This window comes from Nothobranchius furzeri, chromosome 1 (assembly GCF_043380555.1).
Source record: "Nothobranchius furzeri strain GRZ-AD chromosome 1, NfurGRZ-RIMD1, whole genome shotgun sequence".
Taxonomy (NCBI): Eukaryota; Metazoa; Chordata; class Actinopteri; order Cyprinodontiformes; family Nothobranchiidae; genus Nothobranchius; species Nothobranchius furzeri.
Genome location: NC_091741.1, coordinates 98448237 through 98470280, shown reverse-complemented (window position 1 = coordinate 98470280; position 22044 = coordinate 98448237). Strand labels below are relative to the sequence as shown.

Below are 22044 nucleotides of genomic sequence, written 5' to 3'. Positions count from 1 at the left end.
ACCTGAACAACAGGACAACACAGAGCTGACACAGAGACATGATCATAGATTAAATTAGACTCCTAATTACTCTAAAATACATGTTTTGGGATTGCAGGGAGGGAACTGAAAAAAAACATAGATGCAAAAATATGTTTACTGGAAAGTTCCCAGCAGAGATCTGAGAAGCTTCTTGTATCACACTGCCCCATCATAACCATTGTTCTGTTACAGTAATGGATGTTAATGTTGTTGCCTGTCAGTGTGTGTGTGTGTGTGTGTGTGTGTGTGTGTGTGTGTGTGTGTGTGTGTGTGTGTGTGTGTGTGTGTGTGTGTGTGTGTGTGTGTGTGTGTGTGTGTGTGTGTGTGTGTGTGTGTGTGGAGTCTGACGCAGTGTTGGAAAGTTGTGTGGTTGTGCCATACAGGTGTAAAGGTACAGAAGCGGGTAAAGAGGAAGGGAAAGTACAGATACAGGTTAAAAAAGAAGAAAGAACTAAAAAGAGGAGGTGATGGGGTGTAAGGTGGTGATGAACAGGTGATCTTATCATCTAGAAAACGGATTTAGCAGCTGTTTAATCCTGACGTGATCAAACCCAGTGAATCCTGATAAGAATAATAAATGTCTGACCTGATGTTGGGCTAATACAGCCAGTCTGTCACTCCTCGCTCCTTGTAAAGCTTATTGTCCACATAATGCTTATCCACCGAGATGACAGCCCTCTTCCCATCCTGGATAAACTTTTTACGCAGCGGAAAGAGGACTCTGCGCCGATCCAGAATTTCCTTCGGGACCTGATCATTCACACTGAAATCTTTCCCTTTGAGCTCTCTTCCGTGACTTTTAACAAGCTCCTTCTGCTTAAAATGTTCAAATTTAGCCACGATGGGACGAGGTCTTCTGCTGTCCACTCGTCTAGATCCAAGGCGATGTACCCGGTGAAATGTGATCTTTTGTACCGTTTCTTCGGGTATCTTCATTTCGGTCTGGAGAAAGTTCTTGATTGTATGCTCGCAGTTCTCCGCCCCTCCCGTCTGCTCCGGCAGACCTGCGAACACCTGATTATCCCTCATGCTACGGGCCTGAAGGTCCAAAACCGTCTCCTTCAGAGTTTTGTTGTCCTGGGTGATCCGCGTCATTCCCTCTTCCAGGGAAGAAACGGACTCCCGCAGAGACGCGTTCTCAGCAGCGAGCCGCTCAACCTGTTCCTGACTGAACTCCATAGATGTTCGGAGGTTCTGAAACTCCTGGTGAAGAACCTCGAGCAGATGAAGTCGCCCCTCAAATCCCAGAAGCCGTTTATCTATAGAATCTAATAATTCTAATACGTCCTTCCGGGGATATGAGGCCTCAGACGAGTCCTGAGGAGGGCTCCTCTTGGTCCCAGCAGGTGTTTCAGCCTCAGCTGCTGATTTCTTCGGACCCATGACGAATAACTCAAAAACTTCGTCAATATAATTTAGTAAACTTTCTGAATTTTCTTCACTTACCTCCAGATTGAGTGAGTTATACTTACCAGATTATTTTTTGCATTGTCAGTAAATAAATTAGGCGAAAATGTGTCTTAATTGTTTGTGGATGTTTGTTAACGAGCTGCCATCAGGTTCAAATGCTGCCGTGTATCCGGTGATCGGCCGTCAGCGCATGCTCACTCTCCTCCTCCTGTGTCTGTGTGTAGCGGATGTTTGGCTCTTAAAAGAGCCGTCTGGCTGTGTCAGCCTACAGTGTGCAAAGAGGCTTTGACTGTATATCAAAAGCGATGTCTGGAAGATGCTTGTTCCTGAATTGGCCAGTTCAAGAGTCAGCTAGAAACTGAATTAATTGGGAAGTAATTCTTGTTTTAATAAACCACAATGTTATGAGTTTTGGTCAAGTTTGGCTAATCAGAATTTTGCTAATGTAAATATTACATAAACATATTGTTTTTGATTTTTCAAACATTTACTGTGATTACAACAGAAAATGTGTTTTTCAGATTACAGTACTTTTCTGTTGTGTATTTACACCATTTTTTATGTAAATTTCATGGTCATTTTTTACTGTGCTTTGATGTATGATGTGTCACCACTTATACAAATATGATAAAGTTTTAATGACTCCCTGAGATTTCTGGCTGGCCCTGTTCTCAAACACAGCTCTTTTACTGCTACTTCAGAAATCCTACGGTTTTCAGTAAACACTTTCCCACAAGTACCGGTGTCATTCGGAAACCAGCTGCAGAAAAATAAAACTGGTTCCCTTTCAGTAGATCTACGGAACTGACAAAGACTTTCCTCCTCTTGGAAACCATTAGCTAACACACGTGTGAAACACTTTTCTCATTCTGTTTGGTCTTTGACTGAAACTTTGAGAGGATCTATAATTACAGGAGCATTTCCATTTACAAGATTTGTTTTACGTCAGCCTCCAACAGGAAGTTGCTAACAAATATCCCTCAGCCTGGAAACGCTTTTCCTTGTTAAGTTACCAGTTGCAATAACAGATTAAATATTAAGTAGTTAAAAGTGTTTTAGGTGAAACTGTCCTGCAGTCTTTCTACTGAATGAGTAAAGAAGAAGAAAAGATCTTTTCTATAGCGCCTCTCAAGATAAAAATCACGAGGCGCTTCAAAAAACAAAAAAAAATGTAAAATATAAAAAGAATTTAGAAAATTATTATAGGTATATTTAAAATGAGCAAATAATAGACAATTTTGATTAAAAAGTGTAAAGACAGAGAGAGAGAGTAAAAAAGAAAGAGGGAAATCAGTGGATACTGATGAAGGTGGAATAGGTAGAAAGAGCAGAACAAGGAGAGGGTGGTGAAGGTCACACCAAAACCTCCCTGAACAGGTGAGTTTTCAGTTGCTTTTTCAAGGAGACCACTGAGTCCACTGATCTCAAGCTCAAAGGGAGAGAGTTCCAGAGTCTGGGGACCACAGCAGCAAATTATCTGTCACCTTTGGTGTTTAGCTTGTTCCACTGCACAACCAGTAGGCTTTGATCACTGGACCTCAGGGACCTGCTGGGGGTGTAGGGACTGAGAAGATCACCAATGTAAGATGGTGCTTGTCCATGTAAGGCCCTATAGACACGACCTAGGATCTTGAAATGAACCCTGAAGTTGACTGGTAGCTGTTGATGCTGGAGGAGAAGCGGGGTGATGTGGGTGTGCTTGGAGGACTTGGTCAGAAGCCGAGCACAGGCATTCTGAACCACCTGTAGACGGTTCAGGGAGGTTCTGCTCAGACACGTGAAAAGAGAGTTGCCGTAGTCTAAGCGCGAGGAGATGAAGGTGTGGATAACAGTCTCAAGTTCAGAGCAGGACAGAATGGGACTCAGCTTAGCAATGTTCCTGAGGTGGAAGAAGGAAGAGCGAACAAGAGAACTGACATGAGAAGCATAGTTAAAATAACCCTTTTGTCTTTTCCGTGTGACAGCGAAAGTTTTCTTTAAACAAACAGACTCCAGCAACCGGTAATGTTCAGTATTTGTTCAAAACTCTGCAACATGTGGAAATGTTCCCTTCAACTTTAAAATTATAAGAAGCTTCCAGGGACTTTTATTTATAATTTTTGAATACATCTAGAAATGCCTAATTAATAGAAAAACACAATCAGTTCACACATTGCCTATTCAGATTACTAATACATTCTTACATAACAGTTTTGCTGCATAGGCAAGTTTTTTAAATGAAGTCTAACCCAATCAGTGTCTTATTAAAAAATGTTTATCATCTTTCAATATGGAGTCTCGTTTCACCAATTCCTCCCAGTGGTTGGAAAGTCCTACGGATACAGGATGTTTTTCACATCTGCTGTGAAGTGACTCAGAAGAACAAGGGACAATGCTGTCATAGAAATCTTTGTCAAGTCAACCACCCCCTCAGAAAGCCGATTCAACTCATTCAACAATACAAGAGATGTCTGAGATATGGTTGAGACGACCCAGCAACACGAGGCCAGAAGAACAAACAACCTGAAACTAGAAATTCCACATTTTCCCCACAAGGAATTTTCACAGACCATTATGTCTCTTTTCAAACAGCTGTTCCTTATCTAGACTATGGTACCTGAGGAAAGTACAGACATCAGTTACAAGTGAGTAATTTCCTGTATCGGTTGATAATGTATACTACAAATATATTTAATTGTTTGTACATAATATTGTAAATGTGAATGTTAAAGTGGATGAATGGATGGATGGACGTCTGTTAGGGACAATAATAGTCATGGCATCGAAGAGAGAAAGAAGTCTTCTAAGAAACAAGATAGATTAAACAGCCTATTCCAACTGGGTCACCTGAGAAGCGAGCTTTGGTAATCAGGCGAACTCTAGTCGAGTAGATGGTGGTAGATGGTGGTGGTGGGGGGTAGGTCGGGTTTTCACAGCATCTGTCTGCATTCCTTCGTGGGGTTTTTTTTGTTGGCATCTCAAGGCTGCCATGGCGTCAGATTCGGATAACAAGACTTTGTTTGGGTCAGGCTGAGATAATTTTCCCCTCTGCCTTCAGTCTGTAACTGATCATTCAAGTCCTCCAGTGAAGCCAATTTAGGTTTTAAACATCTCCACACCGTCCAGTGACCCTCTCCGAGATGACATCCATTTTGCGCACTAACTTCGGTATCGCAGCTAGAACATTGTCCAGCTTGCGATTCACATCAAGTAGCATCCCAGTCTGTGAGGTCTCCACAAGGACGGTGCTCTCCGTGGGTGCGGGTCGCCCTCCAATCGCTCCCGTCTTCCCAAATTTCCAGGGAACCAGACATCCTTCCACTCCAATCAGAAGTAATCCAGTGATCATCAGGCCAAACATCCACAAGTCTACGACATCCTCAATGGACGGCTGGGAGAGGCATACGATCTTCCACTATTTCCAGGAATCCATCATATATCCTGCCGGGTGTGTCCTTTGCGGGCAAGTGGGAGCCCCCTGCTCCGTTCTCATTAATGAAAAAATCTTATCAATTGCGTTGAGTGACCAATTTATCAAATTCATTCCTAAAAAATAGGGGTTTTCAGAAGAGGTGCAGAGAAGCGCTCTGTGGGTAGACAAGACAAAGAGCCTTGGGAAAAAAGATAAGGGAGCAAAAAGAGAAGCGTCTGTTCTCTGTGACTGCCGGAAAAGAAGTGAATATATATATTCAAAGAAAGAAAAGAAAAGATTATATATATTTATATATACAGGTGCTGGCCAGTAAATTAGAATATCATCAAAAGGTTGAAAATATTTCAGTAATTCCATTCAAAACGTGAAACATGTACATTATATTCATGCAATGCACACAGACCAATGTATTTCCAATGTTCATTACATTTAAATTTGATATTCATAAGTGACAACTAATGAAAACTCCAAATTTGGTATCTCAAAAAATTAGAATATTCTGAAAAGGCTGAATATAGAACACACCTGCTGCCACTCTAATCAGCTGATTTACTCAAAACACCTGCAAAGGCCTTTAAAAGGTCCCTCAGTCTTGTTTTGAAGGCACCACAATCATGGGGAAGACTTCTGACTTAACAGCTGTCCAAAAGACAATCATTGACACCTTGCACAAGGAGGGCAAGACACAAAAGGTGATTGCTAAAGAAGCTGGCTGTTCGCAGAGCTCTGTGTCCAAGCACATTAACAGACAGGCGAAGGGACGGAAAAAATGTGGTAGAAAAAAGTGTACAAGCTCTAGGGATAACCGCACCCTGCAGAGAATTGTGACGACAAACCCATTCAAAAATGTGGGGGAGATCCACAAAGAGTGGACTGCAGCTGGAGTCAGCGCTTCAAGAACCATCACGAGGAGACTCATGAAAGACATGGGATTCAGGTGTCGCATTCCGTGTGTCAAGCCACTCTTGAACAAGAAACAGCGCAAGAAGCGTCTCGCCTGGGCCAAGGACAAAAAGGACTGGACTGATGCTGAGTGGTCCAAAGTTATGTTTTCTGATGAAAGCAAGTTCTGCATTTCCTTTGGAAATCAAGGACCCAGAGTCTGGAGGAAGAGCGGAGAAGCACAGAATCCACGTTGCATGAGGTCCAGTGTAAAGTTTCCACCGTCAGTGATGGTGTGGGGTGCCATGTCATCTGCCGGTGTTGGCCCACTCTGTTTCCTGAGGTCCAGGGTCAATGCAGCCGTCTACCAGGAAGTTTTAGAGCACTTCATGCTTCCTGCTGCTGACCAACTTTATGGGGATGCAGACTTCACCTTTCAACAGGACTTGGCACCTGCACACAGTGCCAAAACCACCAGCACCTGGTTCAAGGACCATGGTATCCCTGTCCTTGATTGGCCAGCAAACTCGCCTGACCTTAACCCCATAGAAAAACTATGGGGTATTGTGAAGCGGAGGATGCAATACGCTAGACCCAACAATGCAGAGGAGCTGAAGACGACTATCAGAGCAGCCTGGGCTCTCATAACACCTGAGCAGTGCCACAGACTGATCGAGTCCATGCCACGCCGCATTACTGCAGTTATTGAGGCAAAAGGAGCCCCGACTAAGTATTGAGTGCTATACATGCACATTCTTTTCATGTTCATTCTTTTCAGTTGGCCAACATTAGAGAAACAAACATTTTTTCATTGGCCTTTAGAATATTCTAATTTTCTGAGATACCAGATTTGATGTTTTCATTGGTTGTCACCTATAAATATCAAATTTAATTGTAATAAACATCGGAAATACATTGGTCTGTGTGCATTGCATGAATATAATGTACAAGTTTCACGTTTTGAATGGAATTACTGAAATATTTTCAACCTTTTGATGATATTCTAATTTACTGGCCAGCATCTGTATATATATATAAATATATATAAATATATATATATATATATATATATATATATATATATATATATATATATATATATATATATAAATATATATATATAGAGAGAGAGAGAGAGAGAGAGAGAGAGAGAGAGAGAGAGAGAGAGAGAGAGAGAGAGAGAGAGAGAGAGAGAGAGAATGTCACGTAGCATTCATGGACTCGTCTATCTTGACTCACGACAGGGAAGGCTGTTGTTGGTTTAGGGTCCAGGAAACAGCAGACAATCTGTCCAACAGTCTAAGCTAACCGTTAGCATTAGCTACTTCAGGCCAATCCTCAACTCTGATGTGGCTCATTTCTACTTCCTGAAACTGTTCCTGAGCTCTGTTTCCCCAGAGTACGACTTACAAGGCCTTCATTACTACTAGAGACCACTGCAAATGTATTGATTAAACAAGGGATCCCCATATTTAAAGAGCTCATAATAAAATTAGATGGTTGAATTGTTTCAGAGTTCTTGAGCTGCTAATGACCTCTGACAAATAACTAGACGCTTTCAAGTGCTTAATTAGTAATTGTTCAAAAATATATCTATTTATGTCAAGCTTTTAAACACCATTGTTGTTATTGTTTTATCTGAATATCTGAATAAAGATGTATTGAGGGAGAGAATGCATTCATCTAGAAAACATTTAGTAATTATTTAAAGATGCAAGCCTTAATAAACTTTAGTTGTTTTTATTGCACAAATAAATTAATGCATGAGAGAGCTTCAATGCAGAAACCACACAAAGACATTCTTTCTGTTTTACAATGAGTTCAAACATTATAAATTAAAAAGCATAACTATTTATTTACAGATTCAAATTGTTTGTGTTGATATATTTTGAAAATAAATATAACAATAAATATATAAATAGTCCAAAACATTGTGGAGTTCATGCAGTTTAAGATGACTTTTGAATTAGCCATCTATCTATGCATCCACTAAGACACAAAAGTTACATCCATATAAACACACATCTTTAGTTTTCTTTTTCCCTCTTTTGTTGTTTGTCAGTATGAAAAGCAAAGCACAGCTTGGGTTAGACAAGTTGACTTGAACGTGATCAGCCAGGTAGACAGTCTTCGCTAAGAGACACTCAAATCATGGAGTTCTTCAGTCTGTCAAAGATCTGTTGGACTTTGATAGCAGGGACACAGCCTTCTCTCACAATGGTGATGACTCCTGAACGAAGGTTAGAAGAGCTTCAGTTAGAAACTTGACCTTAAACAGCCCCAGTAGGAAGAAATCATGGCCCCTTACCTTCATCAATCCTCAGGCAGTTGACCACAGTTGAAGCAACTACTTCATTCGAGTCACCATCACAAAGTACTCCTTGGATCTTGTGTCCCAGGCGACTGCAGCAAAAGAAGCAGTTTGAAACAGTAATTAGTGCATGGTGCTAAAAGTTTTAGAGATGTGTTGTTTGTTAGTTTTCATTAAACTTCTTTGAGGAGACTCTTACTTAATGACCATGCTGTGGTGGGTGCTGTCTGATTCTCCACTGGGATTGGCTGATGTTATGGCCAGGGGTCCAGTGATGTCACATAGGTGGCAGGTCACGGTGTGGTCTGGGACACGGATCATGATGCTGTCTCTGGTACCAACACGGTCATAAGCAGGTCCAACTCCTACAGAAATGAGGTTAAAGTTCACGTAAAAACTGAAAACTGATACAGAATTCTGCCACTCAACATTCAAACACTCTACACTGCTGACCTAGTCTGTAAAGCCAGTCTCCTTTGCTGACTATGCAGCTGATGCCTCCAGGATACACATTCCTCATGAACTCCCACAGCAGAGGGCTGAAAGGAGGCCTGGCTGCAACCAGCTGTTCCACACTGGAGATGCAAATGCATATAGGCTTCTCTGCAGGTCTGTCCTGCAAAAGGTCCAATTCAACAAGATGGTGACTTCATGAAAATGTATATTGCTGTTAAACAAGCCTCCTCTATCTTCTTACTTTAATGTTGTAGATTTTTTCTATCGCCTGAGGATTCTTGCAGGAAGCAGCCAGAGCGTACACAGTATCTGTGGGAATACCACACACACCCCCGTCCTCGAGAAGTCGAGCTATCTTCAACAGACCGCTGGTGAGACCCGAGCTAGCCACCGGACAGGACGGCTCGTCACAAGCTTCCTGTTTCACTTTTTCCTAAAACAAAACACACACACATTTTTATTAATTATTCACGCTGATTCTTAAAGGTAGGCCAATCTAAACTTCGGTCATTACCTTTATTATGGGAGGACCCATTGGGATGACTCTTTGTGAGAAGATGCAGTTCATCAGTGAAGCCAAGGTGCCATAAAAGCAAATGATGGATACCAATGCAAGCATGGCAACTGCAATGCATCGTTTCTGGATGTTAGACATTATTTGTTCTGATGAGAGTCAGTATCGTAAATACATAAAGTTTATAACAGGCGGTTTTAACTCACTTTCAAGTTGGTATGGAAGTCTGTGCAGGGTGGAGAGAAGGAAGCAGACAAGAACAACCTCCATGATTGTTGTTAGAAACAACAGAACCACGTTCCTATAAGCAGCTAACAGAAGAAACAAAAGTACAAAATTATGAATGAATAAAAACTGTGAATTCCAGCGCTGAAAGCAGATACTAGACCTTACCAATCAGCATGAGGAAGGCATTATTGACCAGTAAAGCAACGCTTCCAGCTGTGAATCCATAGGCTGCCTGGAGTGTTAACATTCCTAATACTCCTGGTTCTCCGTAGAAACTGGCAGGAAACCCGTCTGCTGCCATGGTGTTTCTGTAGACAATCCAAACTTATGATAAAAGTCTAAAATGGTAATCGTCAACAACAACATTAATATATTAATTTTAAAAGGAACCAATGAAAGATTGAGCATAATATAATATAATATAATATAATATAATATAATATAATATAACATAATATAACATAAAACGGTCCTTGCCTGTCATAAGTAGGCTGAGCCACTCTTGTCATGTAACTAATGTAAAAGTCATTTATTACGACGCTCCTCTAACAGGCTCTCTGAAGAGGAAGAATTTATTCTAAATGAAAACAATTTTATCAATAGAATAATACCCCTAACATTACTGTTATTTTCATATTGTTGAAAAACTACAGGATATTGCAATAATAGTTTTAATATTTATAAATAAACTCTTGTCAGGGAGCATCCTTTATGCAGATTTAGGTCTGATTCAATCTACAAAGCAGAGTATATAATAATCTAGCTACAGGTTTAAGGATCTTTGATGGGTGACATGCAGAAACAAAATATTTACTCCTGTCGGCAATAAAAGAAAGAACAAAGTTTTACCTGTTGAAGTTGTTCAGACTGATGGAAAGCTGAGTTGTGCTGAAGGAGGGACGAAGGTTTGCCTTAAATATGATCTGTTTGTGTAAAGGAGGAGTTACTGAGAATTCCCCACTCTGTCACACAGCAGCATACTTACAGGTGACATCACTGCCTTTCACTTTACACAAAAGTGGCTTTTCCTCCTTCTTTCTCCTTCCTCCCCCTCAAGGCTATTGATGATGGTGAACGTTACACCACAGATAATGACCCGGGTGGAAAAGCCTCATTCTGATGTGATGCAGGATTGCAAAAGGAACCTGTTCTTCCTGCTCCTTTGGTGTTTCCGGTCATTGTAAGTCCTGGACTATATAAGGCAGGTGGATTTTCAGCCACAAAAGCATCAGCATCCTTCACTGCTCAGCTGCTGCATCCAAGAGAAACAAGAAACAAGATCATTGTGACAGAAACTTGAAGTCATGTTCTCCACGCTACAGGTAAGATTACAGACATATTTATGCTTTTAGTCAGTTTTCAGACTCTAAAAGTGATGGTTTTAAGTCCTTTTCAAATAAAGAAGTCATAAAAATATCTAAAAGTAGAGGTTTGTAGTGCGGCCAAGGCAGGGAACTATAAAATAACTCTTGCTAATTGTTGAGGAGAACACTCATGCTGGTAAACACCTGTTACACCTCTACACTGGCTCTTTCAAACACAAACATTAGATTAAAGACGTGAACAAGTAAATGCAGGAACTCATCAGCCTGTAGTCATCCTGAGATGTGAAAAATAACTGAAATGCTTTGTTCTGATTTATGTTTTGTCCCAAAGAAAACCATCAGACCAGTGCGGGCTGCCAGAAGACTGCATAACACTGCAGTGGAGGGTAAACAGATATGCTGACTTTGATTAAAAATAATAATAATAACCTTAATTAATAACCTTTATTAAACAACTTTTATCTTTTCATTCCTGCAGTCCAGAAGCACCCAGCCCCAGAAGATACGGTCACAGCCAGTTTTGGGAAGTTCATCAGTGAAATAAAGCCTCAGCATTTGTCTCCGGTTGTGCTCCATCGCAGCAAAAGGATGGTGCTGGACAGCATCGGGGTCGGACTGATAGGGAGCAGGACAGATGTGTTTGAGCTGGCTCTTCAGTTCTGCCAGGTGAGGCAAAGTGAAAGTCTGAGTCAGGTCCAACCCAAATATGTCCAGAACAGATGAGTGAATGTAGGGTTGTTTCTGTGTTTGTTCTTAGCACATGTATGCTCCGGATCACATCAGCTCTGTGTACGGACGCAGAGGGATCAGACTCTCCCCAACACTGGCAGCTTTCGTTAATGGAGTAGCGGTGAGAAACATAAGTGGAAAACAACCATATATAAATAACCACATAAACATCAGTGGAAACATTTTGTATAAACAGCTTTTCTCAGCTGTTGGTGCAGCGTGGCTCCCAAAGACCACAGGGTTAGGATGTAGAAATAAAATCAGCTGAGCTGGCCTTAAAGTTTCCCATCAAATATTTCCAAAGAAGCTACTTTCTTCCTCTCGATGGCTGGATTCAGGAATGAAAGTCATTTTTCTTTTGAGAACACACCAGGGACAGAAAACATCAAGTAACAGTTAAACTTGGGCTAAAAAAGATGTGAAGTCCTTTGCATTTACAAAATACTGTGTTAAAGGAATAACCAAAGGGAAACAGCCAAAAATGTGATAACAATTTATATTGTGTCTCCATGTTTCTGCCCTTCCCCTGAACTTCAACTGTGAGTCTGGGCTGATTCTGTCCACCATCTCTCAGGCTTTTGTGGTGATCCATCAGATCAGAAAAGCTCCACAGAATGACGTATTAAATAGGGTGACCATACGTCCTCTTTTCCCCGGACATGTCCACTTTTCACTCTCTGTTCGGGGCTTCCGGCAGGGTTTCCTACATGGAATAAAGTGTCCTGTTTTTCATCCAGGAGCAGGGATCGACTTATGGGGTCTATATCTTTCAGGGAAAGATCCATTTTCTACCATTATTACAATATTTATGGACTCTCAGCGTAGCGGGATTCTGTTGAGCGGAGAGGACGCAGAGTGCTGATCGTTGGTGCGCACGCTGCGTCCGGCCCACGATACATTCACAAAGTGGCGCAACAAAACATTATTATTAACACATGATCATTCGCATCAGTTTAAACCCTCTGGTATTCTGTCTTTTAATCGTTCCTGACACACTCCACTCATCGTGTGCTGCGGTGATTTCACCTCACTGAGGCAGCATCGAAACGCGCACTACGCTTTGCGGTCAGGAGATCCCTTTGATCTGCTTAGTTCAAAAGTAACTGATGAGGTGAAAACGTAAGAATCCAGGCAGCAGTTTTTCTGGAGAGTTTAGAGGAGATGCAGGAAGATGAGAGACAGACAGGACAGGAAATAGTTCAATAAAAACAAGAAAACAAAGCAAAGTGCTGAAAAGTAAAATGTAGATAGATTTATCTCCACTACACGTTTTTACCTGTATAAAACAATAAGTTATACACAAGTAATATTTATACATCTGATGAAATTCAGATCACCTTCAAAACTCAGACAAACCCAGGGCCGTTTCAAGGCATTTTGGGGGGCCAAGGCAAAACAGAACACCCCTCACCCCTATAACTGGGCTCCCCAGAAGTTATACAGTGTTTGTAAAAGCATCTCAGACATCACTGACAGCTCCTAATATTGTCAGACGAAAAACAAAATTGTCGGACACGCTGTCATCGGTTTCTTTTCTAAACTCACAAACATCTGTCAGTAACAAAAGCATCTGAAAGCCTCTATTTGTGGATTCTCTGAAAGTTTCCATGGAGTCCATGACAAACTGTTTTATCATTGATCCTATCGTCTAATCTCACAGCTGAAACAAGCATCCTTAATAATCTGTGCACATGAAGCGTACAGATGCTGTAGTAAAACAAAAGGTATAATAATTTCTTATTAATAAAATATTGTTGCAGCACTTAAGCTGCAGAAAAATTAGATTTTGCAGTAAATATGCAAAATATTTACACATGAATGTTTTAGAGCCATTTTGTTGGCAGAATCTGATATAATTTTAGCTCTTCACCTGGGAAAAAAGGGTCCCAACGTGGTTTGTGTGGTGTTGCTATAGTGTGATGTCATCAGTAGGCACAGATCTCCTGTCCTCTTTTTTGGAAGTGGAAATGTGGTCACCCTATATTAAAGCTGGAGCAGACTCTAAGCAGGTATAAAGTCCTGGTTTTCAGCTGAGCTGAGTTCACTGAACCAGACAGGCCCTCTGTGTGCTGACACACTTTGAAGGGTTGACTTTGGTGTGTTTATATATTTATCGTGTGCTGCACCCTGGTTCAGGATGATGTTTCAGTGCTGCCAAGTGAAGAGATTAAATCAGTGAAGTGCACCACCAAGTGGTGGATCTGGGTTCTTTTCTCAAAAAGAAAAAGGAAATCCATGCAGCTGGTCTGTTTTAGAGACATAGTTTTATGTTTTATTGTTTTAGTACAGAGAGAACTGTTTCTATGCTACCTGTGTCAGTCCTGATTCAAACATTTCAATAATAAATGTATAAATTACCAATAAAATATAAGGAATCATAGGTCATTAGACAGCCATGTTCAATGTGTTTAACTACCAGTTCAAGCTCAGAAAAACAGAAAAGGATTTCTTCACGTGCAGTTTTTTCCCTCTAACTGTGGACAGAAAGGTTGAAGGAACCCCGACTGGAATTCAAAAGAGAAGAGAGTCTCCGTTAGGAATAAAAGAAATGAACAAAAGACAAACTTAAGGCACTCAGAAGGTGAAATGTGAGACGTCAAGAGACAATCTGATACTGCAGGACTGAGCAGCAGAGGTAGAGAGAGAGAAAAAGTATTATTTTCTTTTGAAGTATCTCAGCAACATTTGAGGAAACTTGAACGTGACAATTTGGCTACAGATATTTTATTAATTATCTTTAACTCATTTTTTGTATCTAACTCAGTTTTAAATTATTTAAACAACAACAACTAACACCTGACAACAAATGATTATTTTAGTGACATCATACGGTTACACGAGTGATGAGTTTAATCACCTTTTATGTTTTCTTTGCCTTGAAAGGATTTGTGTAAGTGTTTCCTGCTCAGCGGGGTTTTCTGAACCAAAACCACTGACACGTTCCAGTGAAACAATAACGTTGAGTCCTGGTGGTCAGACATGACCCGCTGGAGTTTTAGTCCAGGAATATCAGGATTCTTTCTGGTTCAAAGGGTCAAAGATTTGCTTGTTTTTTTGTAAAAACTAAACTAAATGTTGTAAATAGCAAAACAAGTGATTTCTGCATTTTCAGTCCCAATTAGATTTAGTCATTTTCTTAAATACATGCTTAGTATTTAACTTTATTATAAACAGCTCATCAGCATAAAAGAGGTGGAGCTGGAGTGGTGCTAGAGTAGGTGAGGGCCAGAGATGGGTAACTGTAGAGCAGGTGGTGAACCGTAGGGAACTTCTGAATGGAGTCTGGGTAGAAGAATGAGATGCAGCTTATGGTATAATGCTGGAGGGTGGACAGGAGACACACAGTAGCTGAGGATGATGATGGTAATGATGGAGGTTAACAGGAGCTCAGGAGGATCTCAGGAGATGAGGAGGCCAGTAATGAAGATTAGGAAGGTGGGTATGGCCTCCTCTCCTTTTATCCTCCTGGTTGTAGTTGGTAAAATGGAGTGCAGGTGTGTGGAAAACACACCTGCCACAGCAGCTCCTAGAGGGAGCTGTGATTAGCATCTCCCTAGTGCCCTCCTGTGGCTGCCTGAAGGTGAAAGCAGACACAATGGCTGCAACAGATGGGGGTTGAACCTGCAACCCTCTGGTTATGGGGCGGACACTCAACACCTCTTCCACTGTCGCTACAAATGTTCTACAGATGTTTTAAATCAAATGAATCAAATTATACTAGTTAGTTAGTTAGTTAGTTAGTTAGTTAGTTAGTTAGTTAGTTAGTTAGCAGAGGTGGAAAGAGTACTAAAATGTTGTACTTAAGTACAAGTATAATTACTTTCATGAAATTTTACTCAATTACAAGTAAAATTACCTGCCTCAAAATGTACTCAAGTAAAAGTTAAAAGTATCTATTTTAAATGTAGTCAGAGTAAAAGTTACGTAGTTACTTTTTTGAATGTGCAAGAACGGGCTCTTCTGAATAGTTAAAAAAAGACAGTGGGGTATAAATGTCAAAGTGGCCGTTTTTTTAATTAAATGAACAAATATGCATCTTGAAGTACAAAGGCAGTTACACTGCAAACTAGTAACATAAATTAGGTTATAGTCACAAGCCCATGACTTTTCCCTGAATGACAGCAGATCCTGATAGGCCTACCCAGTCTCTCAGCCTCTCCAGTAGCAGGTGATGGTCAACAGTGTCAAAGGCTGCAGTCAGGTCCAACAGGACCAGAACAGAACAGTTCCCTGCATCACTGTGGGTGAGTAAAGGTCATTAGAGACCCTAAGAAGAGCTGTTTCAGTAGAGTGAGCTCTACGAAAACCTGACTGGAAGCTATCATAGATGTTATGTTCATCAAGAGCAGCTGTGAGTTGTTTAGCCACAACCTTTTCCAAGATCTTGGAGATGAACGGAAGTTTAGAGATGGGCCTGAAGCTGCTATGGAGAGAGGGGCCGAGACTCGGTTTTTAAGAAGCGGGTGGATTACAGCGTTCTTAAAGTAAGCAGGGACCTGACTAGAGACCAGAGAAGCATTAATTATAGAGAGCACGCTGGGACCGATGGACTGAAAAGCACTTTTAAACAAAGATGAGGGTAAGATGTGATGACTGTTGCTTGACTTGCTCCGCCCCAGCCTCTGCCATCTGGTCAAGGTGTCTTCTCATATTGATCAAACCTGTTGAATGACAAATACATAACACATATTTAATATATCTGGCAATTAAGTTTTGATAGAAGATGCAACAAGAATTGTTTTTAGTAATACATGCCTTACAAATACTATAATTTGTGTCGACAGACTCGTATAATTGAACTTTAAATATGTTGACAGGATTGAAATGAATAAGAAACAGATTAAGGTATGATATTAAATTATAAAATGTTACCTGCTTCAATGATATCGTGCCTCTCAGTCCAGGTGGTCTTGAACTTTGGAAGAAGGATTGCAGCAGCAGTCAGCTCAGGGTCTTCCATCATCTCACCAAAGTGCTTTTGGACACCATCCTGAATGGCTCTGAAGAGTGGCAGACACATCTTGGAGAAAGTCTCCAGTCTGCTGAGTTTTTCTTTTAGCTGGAAGATCACTTGAGGGGCGGGACTAGGAAGCTCAAAAATGACCAATCAGGAAAAAAAAAGGAAATCCCGACTGTACCACACGACGCGGTAGATTTCTAGTTGTAGTAAAAAATATAGCATCTGGCAATGGTGCAAACATCTTTTAGTATCTCATAACTGAACAGGTTTAGGCAGAAGCAAAAGCTTATAGAATTGCCTAACCTACTTACAAATCAATTTTTCTGTTTCCCTCAATGTGCCAATAACCAAAAAGAAAAAAGAAAACACAATCCCATCCACCAACATCAAATTAATACTCTTCAAAAATATTTTTACTGATAAGTATTTTAAAAACTGAAAGGGAAGTTGCTCATTTCAATTGTAACTAACCCCAAAATGACATCTTCTTTTGCTTGTATTTTAATTTGGCACAACTTGCCTTTATTTATAATCCGTTTTATTAACTTCCGGTTCGAATGAAATGCTTTTATTTTGAAGGGTCTATTTCCTGTTCTAACAGTTAATGCAAGCTAGCTTAACAGCGATAAAACGGCCAAAGCGGCTTTGACGGAGATCTAACATGGATTTTGCTATTAGCAGCCCCCTTGATAGAGGCACAAGGTAAATTTAGTATCTTAATGTACTTATGTTTTAAATATTTTTTGTTATAAAATGGTTGGATCCAAATGCATTGATTTATCTTATAAAGCTAAGGAAATTGTAATTTATGGTGTATGTTGTAAACTGTTGTAAACTGTTAATAACAGTTGAATTGATGTAAGAGTATGGATCAATTTACATGTTTTCTTTTGTACACATCTCCAGCTCTTACAGTGAAATTGAGGGTCATCGTCATTAAATCCAAAATTTCATCAGTAAAGTGTCATCCTTCATTCGGGGGGGTATTCTACATCAATTATATTTTAGCGTCATTCCAAAATTTTACTCCCATTACAGAGATACATCTCCTTTTTATACCTTTTTTAGCTGTTTGTACAACAAACAAACATACTAATTCTAATTCAATTCAAATTCAAAAATACTTTATTAATCCCAGAGGGAAATTAGAGTTTCAGTACAGACAATTCTGAAATCAGACATACATACATATGTCACGATCTGCTCCTACCTCCCTCTGACTCCTACTCTCTCCTGCCCCTTGTTAACCTGCCCATTTGTTCCTGATTGTTCCCCGTGTATTCAGTGGCGGCTGGTGAAAAATATTTTTGGTGGGGCTGTGCTATTTATTATTTCTAAACAAACGTGTGCTTTCTGAGCTTTGTGCACAACTTCACTATTTCCTGAATTAAGCACAGCTCTTGTATTTCCTGTATTACATTATTTGGACAAACTGATTAATCCAGGTGTGTCTGACTATTGGCACGCTGCCTTGCAGACCAAGGTTGAAAAATATTGCATTAAATTGCACATAAAATAACATGACCATAAATGGTAAATAGGCAATGCAAGAGGCAAGTAACAAAAACATTTTGTTTAATTTCAACATTTGAGTGAACACGAAAAATTATGAGCAGGTCACTGTTACAGTAATGGTAGTAAACACCACTTAGACAAAATGCCAGAAATTTACACTGTTAAATATTTCTGGAGTGTTGTGCCAAGGTCAACTTTATACAAAGATCAAGTGGATGCATTTGTGTGTGTGTGTGATACCTCAAATTTTGCCCTTCTGTCCTGAGTGGCAAAGCTCTCGATGAGCTTTTTATTGAAGTCAGGAATGTTTGTGACAAGCTTTTTTTCCATGGAGAGCATGGCAAGAGCATTCAGCCCATCCTGTGTCATGGTGTTCCTCAGGAAAGTCTTAATCCTCTTTAAAGTAGATAAATAAAAAAAACAACAGATAAGTACATAGGAAACACTTTCATAGGAAATAATGTCATCAGTATCCTCTTACAAATGTCATATTTCCCAGTTTTTGGGACAATAAAACATTTCTGATTCTCAATCAGATGTTTTTACATTTGAATTAAAAACATCTAATTGAGAATCAGAAATGTTTAACTGTCCCAAAAGCTGGGAAATTTGTTTGCTGCAGCAGAAGTGTAACAAGTAAAATGGAATCAGATTGATGTATGTACAAATTTACATGAAATACACATTTACATGATTAAATATGTATAATAAGTATGTGTGTTGAAATTAGTTTTTACAGTTATTGCACATTAAACATGTTATTAAACAAATGTCCCGGTTTGTGGAACAACCAAGGATTTCTGATTCTGATTGTCTTGTTCACAGAAATGTAATGTACAGCTTACCTCTGCACCCAGCTGCTGTTGTTCCCTGCATGGCAACGTTAGCTCTGCTGCCTAGCATGGCTAGCTTCACCGTGTTGTTGTCCATGTGTGCCCGGGATGACTCGCGTTTCTTCACCTTCTCAGAAAAATGCTTCATGTCTGTAACTCCTGACTCATCCATGCCTTATCTGTCCCAGCCGTTTTGAATAACAAACACGGAAAGCAAAATAACGCATTAGCGTGATTGCATCCAGCTAGCCAAGCCTTCCTGGTGTACCAATTTCGGGAGAAGCCTAGTCTGTACAGTTTACCTCTCTCCTTCTCCTGCTGTCTTATCTTTACGTCGGGCTGATCTGGTCCAAGCTCTTTGACATTAAGTTTTTCCACCATAGATCTCCTATCGAACGGATACTGGAGAAGGGACTGAACTGAATTCAGTGGCTGCTGAGATCCGGTATCCATGTTGGTTGTAGTCACCGGCGGCGTCCATGTTACATCTGCGTCACGACCAAAAACGACTCTGCCGAGTTCTACCGAACACCAACGAAACCTTTGGCGGTAGCTCCATCGCCCATCATGCTTCTGAAACGTTCTGAAACAACGTCGACGCTGACTGGATACATTCCCATTCCTACCCTTTGATATTCTTGTCAGCAATTGGACAGCTGGTCTCGTCCTGTTTGGGCGATTGAAAAACAGCACACAGCCTCCACCGCTCGGCAGAGACCGGCAGAGATCGGCAGAGACCGGCAGAGACCAATATATATATATATATATATATATATATATATATATATACAGTGTTGGGAGTAACGCCGTTTAAGTATAACGGCGTTTCTAACGGCGTTCTTTTATAGGTAACGGAATAATCTAATTAATTACTTTTCCCGCCGTTGCAACGCCGTTACCGTTACTGGGGACGGAAGGTTGTGCGTTACTATGTGCTTGTCGAACGTTGAGCAGCAGTGTGAGGCTTTCTGACCGCCACAGGGAGAGAGAGGTGTCGGTAACGCACTTACAAACACGATGATGCTTGACCGGGTGGGCGGAGACCCTCACGGTCTCAGTCGCTGCATTCTGTAGACACAACGGGAATAACTCCGTTTAAAATAACCGCGTTAATAAAAAATATTTCGTTCTGTAACGAGCAAACTAATTAATTACGTCTTCTTTTATCAAAACGTCGTTTCTGTTACTGATAAGAAAATGCGTGCGTTAAGCAGCGCGGTGTGTTGAAGCTGTCATCAGCTGATCAGGAGCTAAAGAGGTAGATGTATTCATCCAAGTGCGTCACGGCCCGTGAAGAACGAGGAAGACATGATGAATATCTACGGCTGCAGACCCCCCAAACCCCCCCAACCCCCCCAGATTTGTCGCTGCAGCAGCGAATCTGCGGGGGTCTGCAGCCGTGCCCTTCTTAGCATGACAGCGGGACGTCCCGAAGGTCTGCTCACCTGTTCACCGCTCAGACGTCCTGATCTTCTACCTTCCTAGATCATCCAGCTGTAACCTGTTTCTGATCATGTCTTTAGTCCCGCTGTAACACTGATGCATCAGTCTCAGACGTCATGGAGCTCAGGTGTTATTAGAACTACCTGTGTGTGTTTACCACCCAGCTTCAGCTCTTCTGTGGTTGGGTCTGACCCAAGTTAGTAAATGTAAGTCCTCCATCAGGCTTGTGCCTCTTCTATTGTCATTTTAAAGGATATTTATTTATTTAACCGTTACTAGATTACCAGCAACAGAAATGCTAGTAAAAACACACAATTATGTGAAGCTGGAAAAATTAAAATACTGTGCAAAATTACATTTATTTCTGTAATTTAACTAGACTGAGATTTAAAGGCTCGGGAACCTTTACAGGTGTTTCTATTTGCAATTTTAAATTTTAGCTGATTGGGGTTTTGTTAAATATCACACAGTGACCTTTTAATAGTCTAGATAAGTGTAATGTTCCTATTAGTAGTTCCTCCTGTTAAGTTCTTATTTGTTTAAATTATTCAGGTTTATATAAAACAGTTGGACATACATTGTATTATGTTCCAGTCATTAGTCATTTATATTTTACTATTGTAGTAATTCTTGCATTCTTTAATGAAAAAAGTAACTAAGTAGTTACTTTTGTTGGTAATTAGTTACTTTTATGATCTTGTAACTCAGTTAGTAACTGAGTTACTTTTTTGACAAAGTAATCAGTAACTATAACTAATTACTTTTTAAAGTAACGTTCCCAACACTGTATATATATATATATATATATATATATATATATATATATATATATATATATATATATATGATTTATTTTTGTTACAAAACACACAATTAACTTAGAATATGTAATTATTGTTAATTTTATTTATTATTTTTTTAAATAAAAATTAAAAACACGAAAAAACTGGGAGGGCGGCGCCCTATCGCCCTCTACTGGCCAGCCGCCACTGCGTGTATTTATACCTCCCGTCTTCAAGTGTCCCTCGTCGGATCATTGCTCTGTCTTGTTGTTTCTGCTGCATCCTCTGCCATTAAATCCATTTTTTACATTATCTGAGCCCGCATTCCTGCCTCCTGGTCAGCTCCACCACACATGGTCCGCCGCCACCCACACCACAGTGTGACAACATGCACACATATGACAAGAATTGGTGACTGTGGTCATTCACAACCCGAGTCACGCTACCGTTATAGATCAAGAGGGTTTAAATGAGGATAGAGTCAAGGGGAGAGGGAAAAAAGGCACTTCAGAGTTACCCTCAACAGAGAGGGTAGCTTTGCTATGCAAAAAATAATTAAATAAATAAATAAAAACCTCTTAAATCATATTTACTTTCACTCTTTAAAAAAACATTTGCATATTTTCTGGCAGAAACATTAATTTTGCTCTAAACATAAATTGCATTATTTTATAATAATTTAGATCTTCTATTTTCATAATCTGTGATTTTAAAAACAATGGATCAGTATGAGCATGATAATTGCTCTTGTTTATAACTCAAATAGTTTTCTTTTGTATAGTTTTTATTTCATTTATATGTGTTTTAAAAGTTGAACCCCATATTTCTATACAATATGACATGTAAGGTTGTATTAGTGAGCAGTATATTAAACGTGAGGCCTTATAGTTTAGCCTGTCTTTCACTTTATATAACAGACCCAAAGGTTTTGCAATTTTTCCTTTTATATAATTTAAATGATGTTGCCAGGATAAATTAGAGTCAATCACAATGCCTAGAAATTGTATTTCAGACACTTTTGAATTTTAGTATTTGAAATTGTTCATTTAAAGTCCCCATTTTTTAACCTTCTTATTACCAAATATCATTATTCATTTATTTTATATTCAGTGATAATTTATTTACATAAAACCAAGATTTGAGGACACCCAAGCTCTGGACAGGAAAGGAAGAAAGTCATTTCCCAGTTACTTTAGTCTTTCTCACATTTGTTTTGTTTTATT

The 22044-nt window shown here is 39.9% G+C and overlaps 1 protein-coding gene across 1 annotated transcript; it reads right to left on the bottom strand.

Moving 5' to 3' along the window:
- Positions 1-7796: 7796 nt before the first annotated feature.
- Positions 7797-9318, bottom strand: LOC139070351 (threonylcarbamoyl-AMP synthase-like). The gene is made up of 6 exons (XM_070552435.1): positions 9213-9318; positions 9007-9116; positions 8734-8925; positions 8490-8652; positions 8236-8401; positions 7797-8128 (listed from the first exon to the last, which is right to left on the bottom strand). Exons 1-6 carry the CDS (start codon positions 9274-9276, stop codon positions 8020-8022), a joined length of 804 nt encoding a protein of 267 aa, XP_070408536.1. The 5' UTR covers positions 9277-9318; the 3' UTR covers positions 7797-8019.
- Between the last annotated feature and the right edge of the window lie 12726 nt (positions 9319-22044).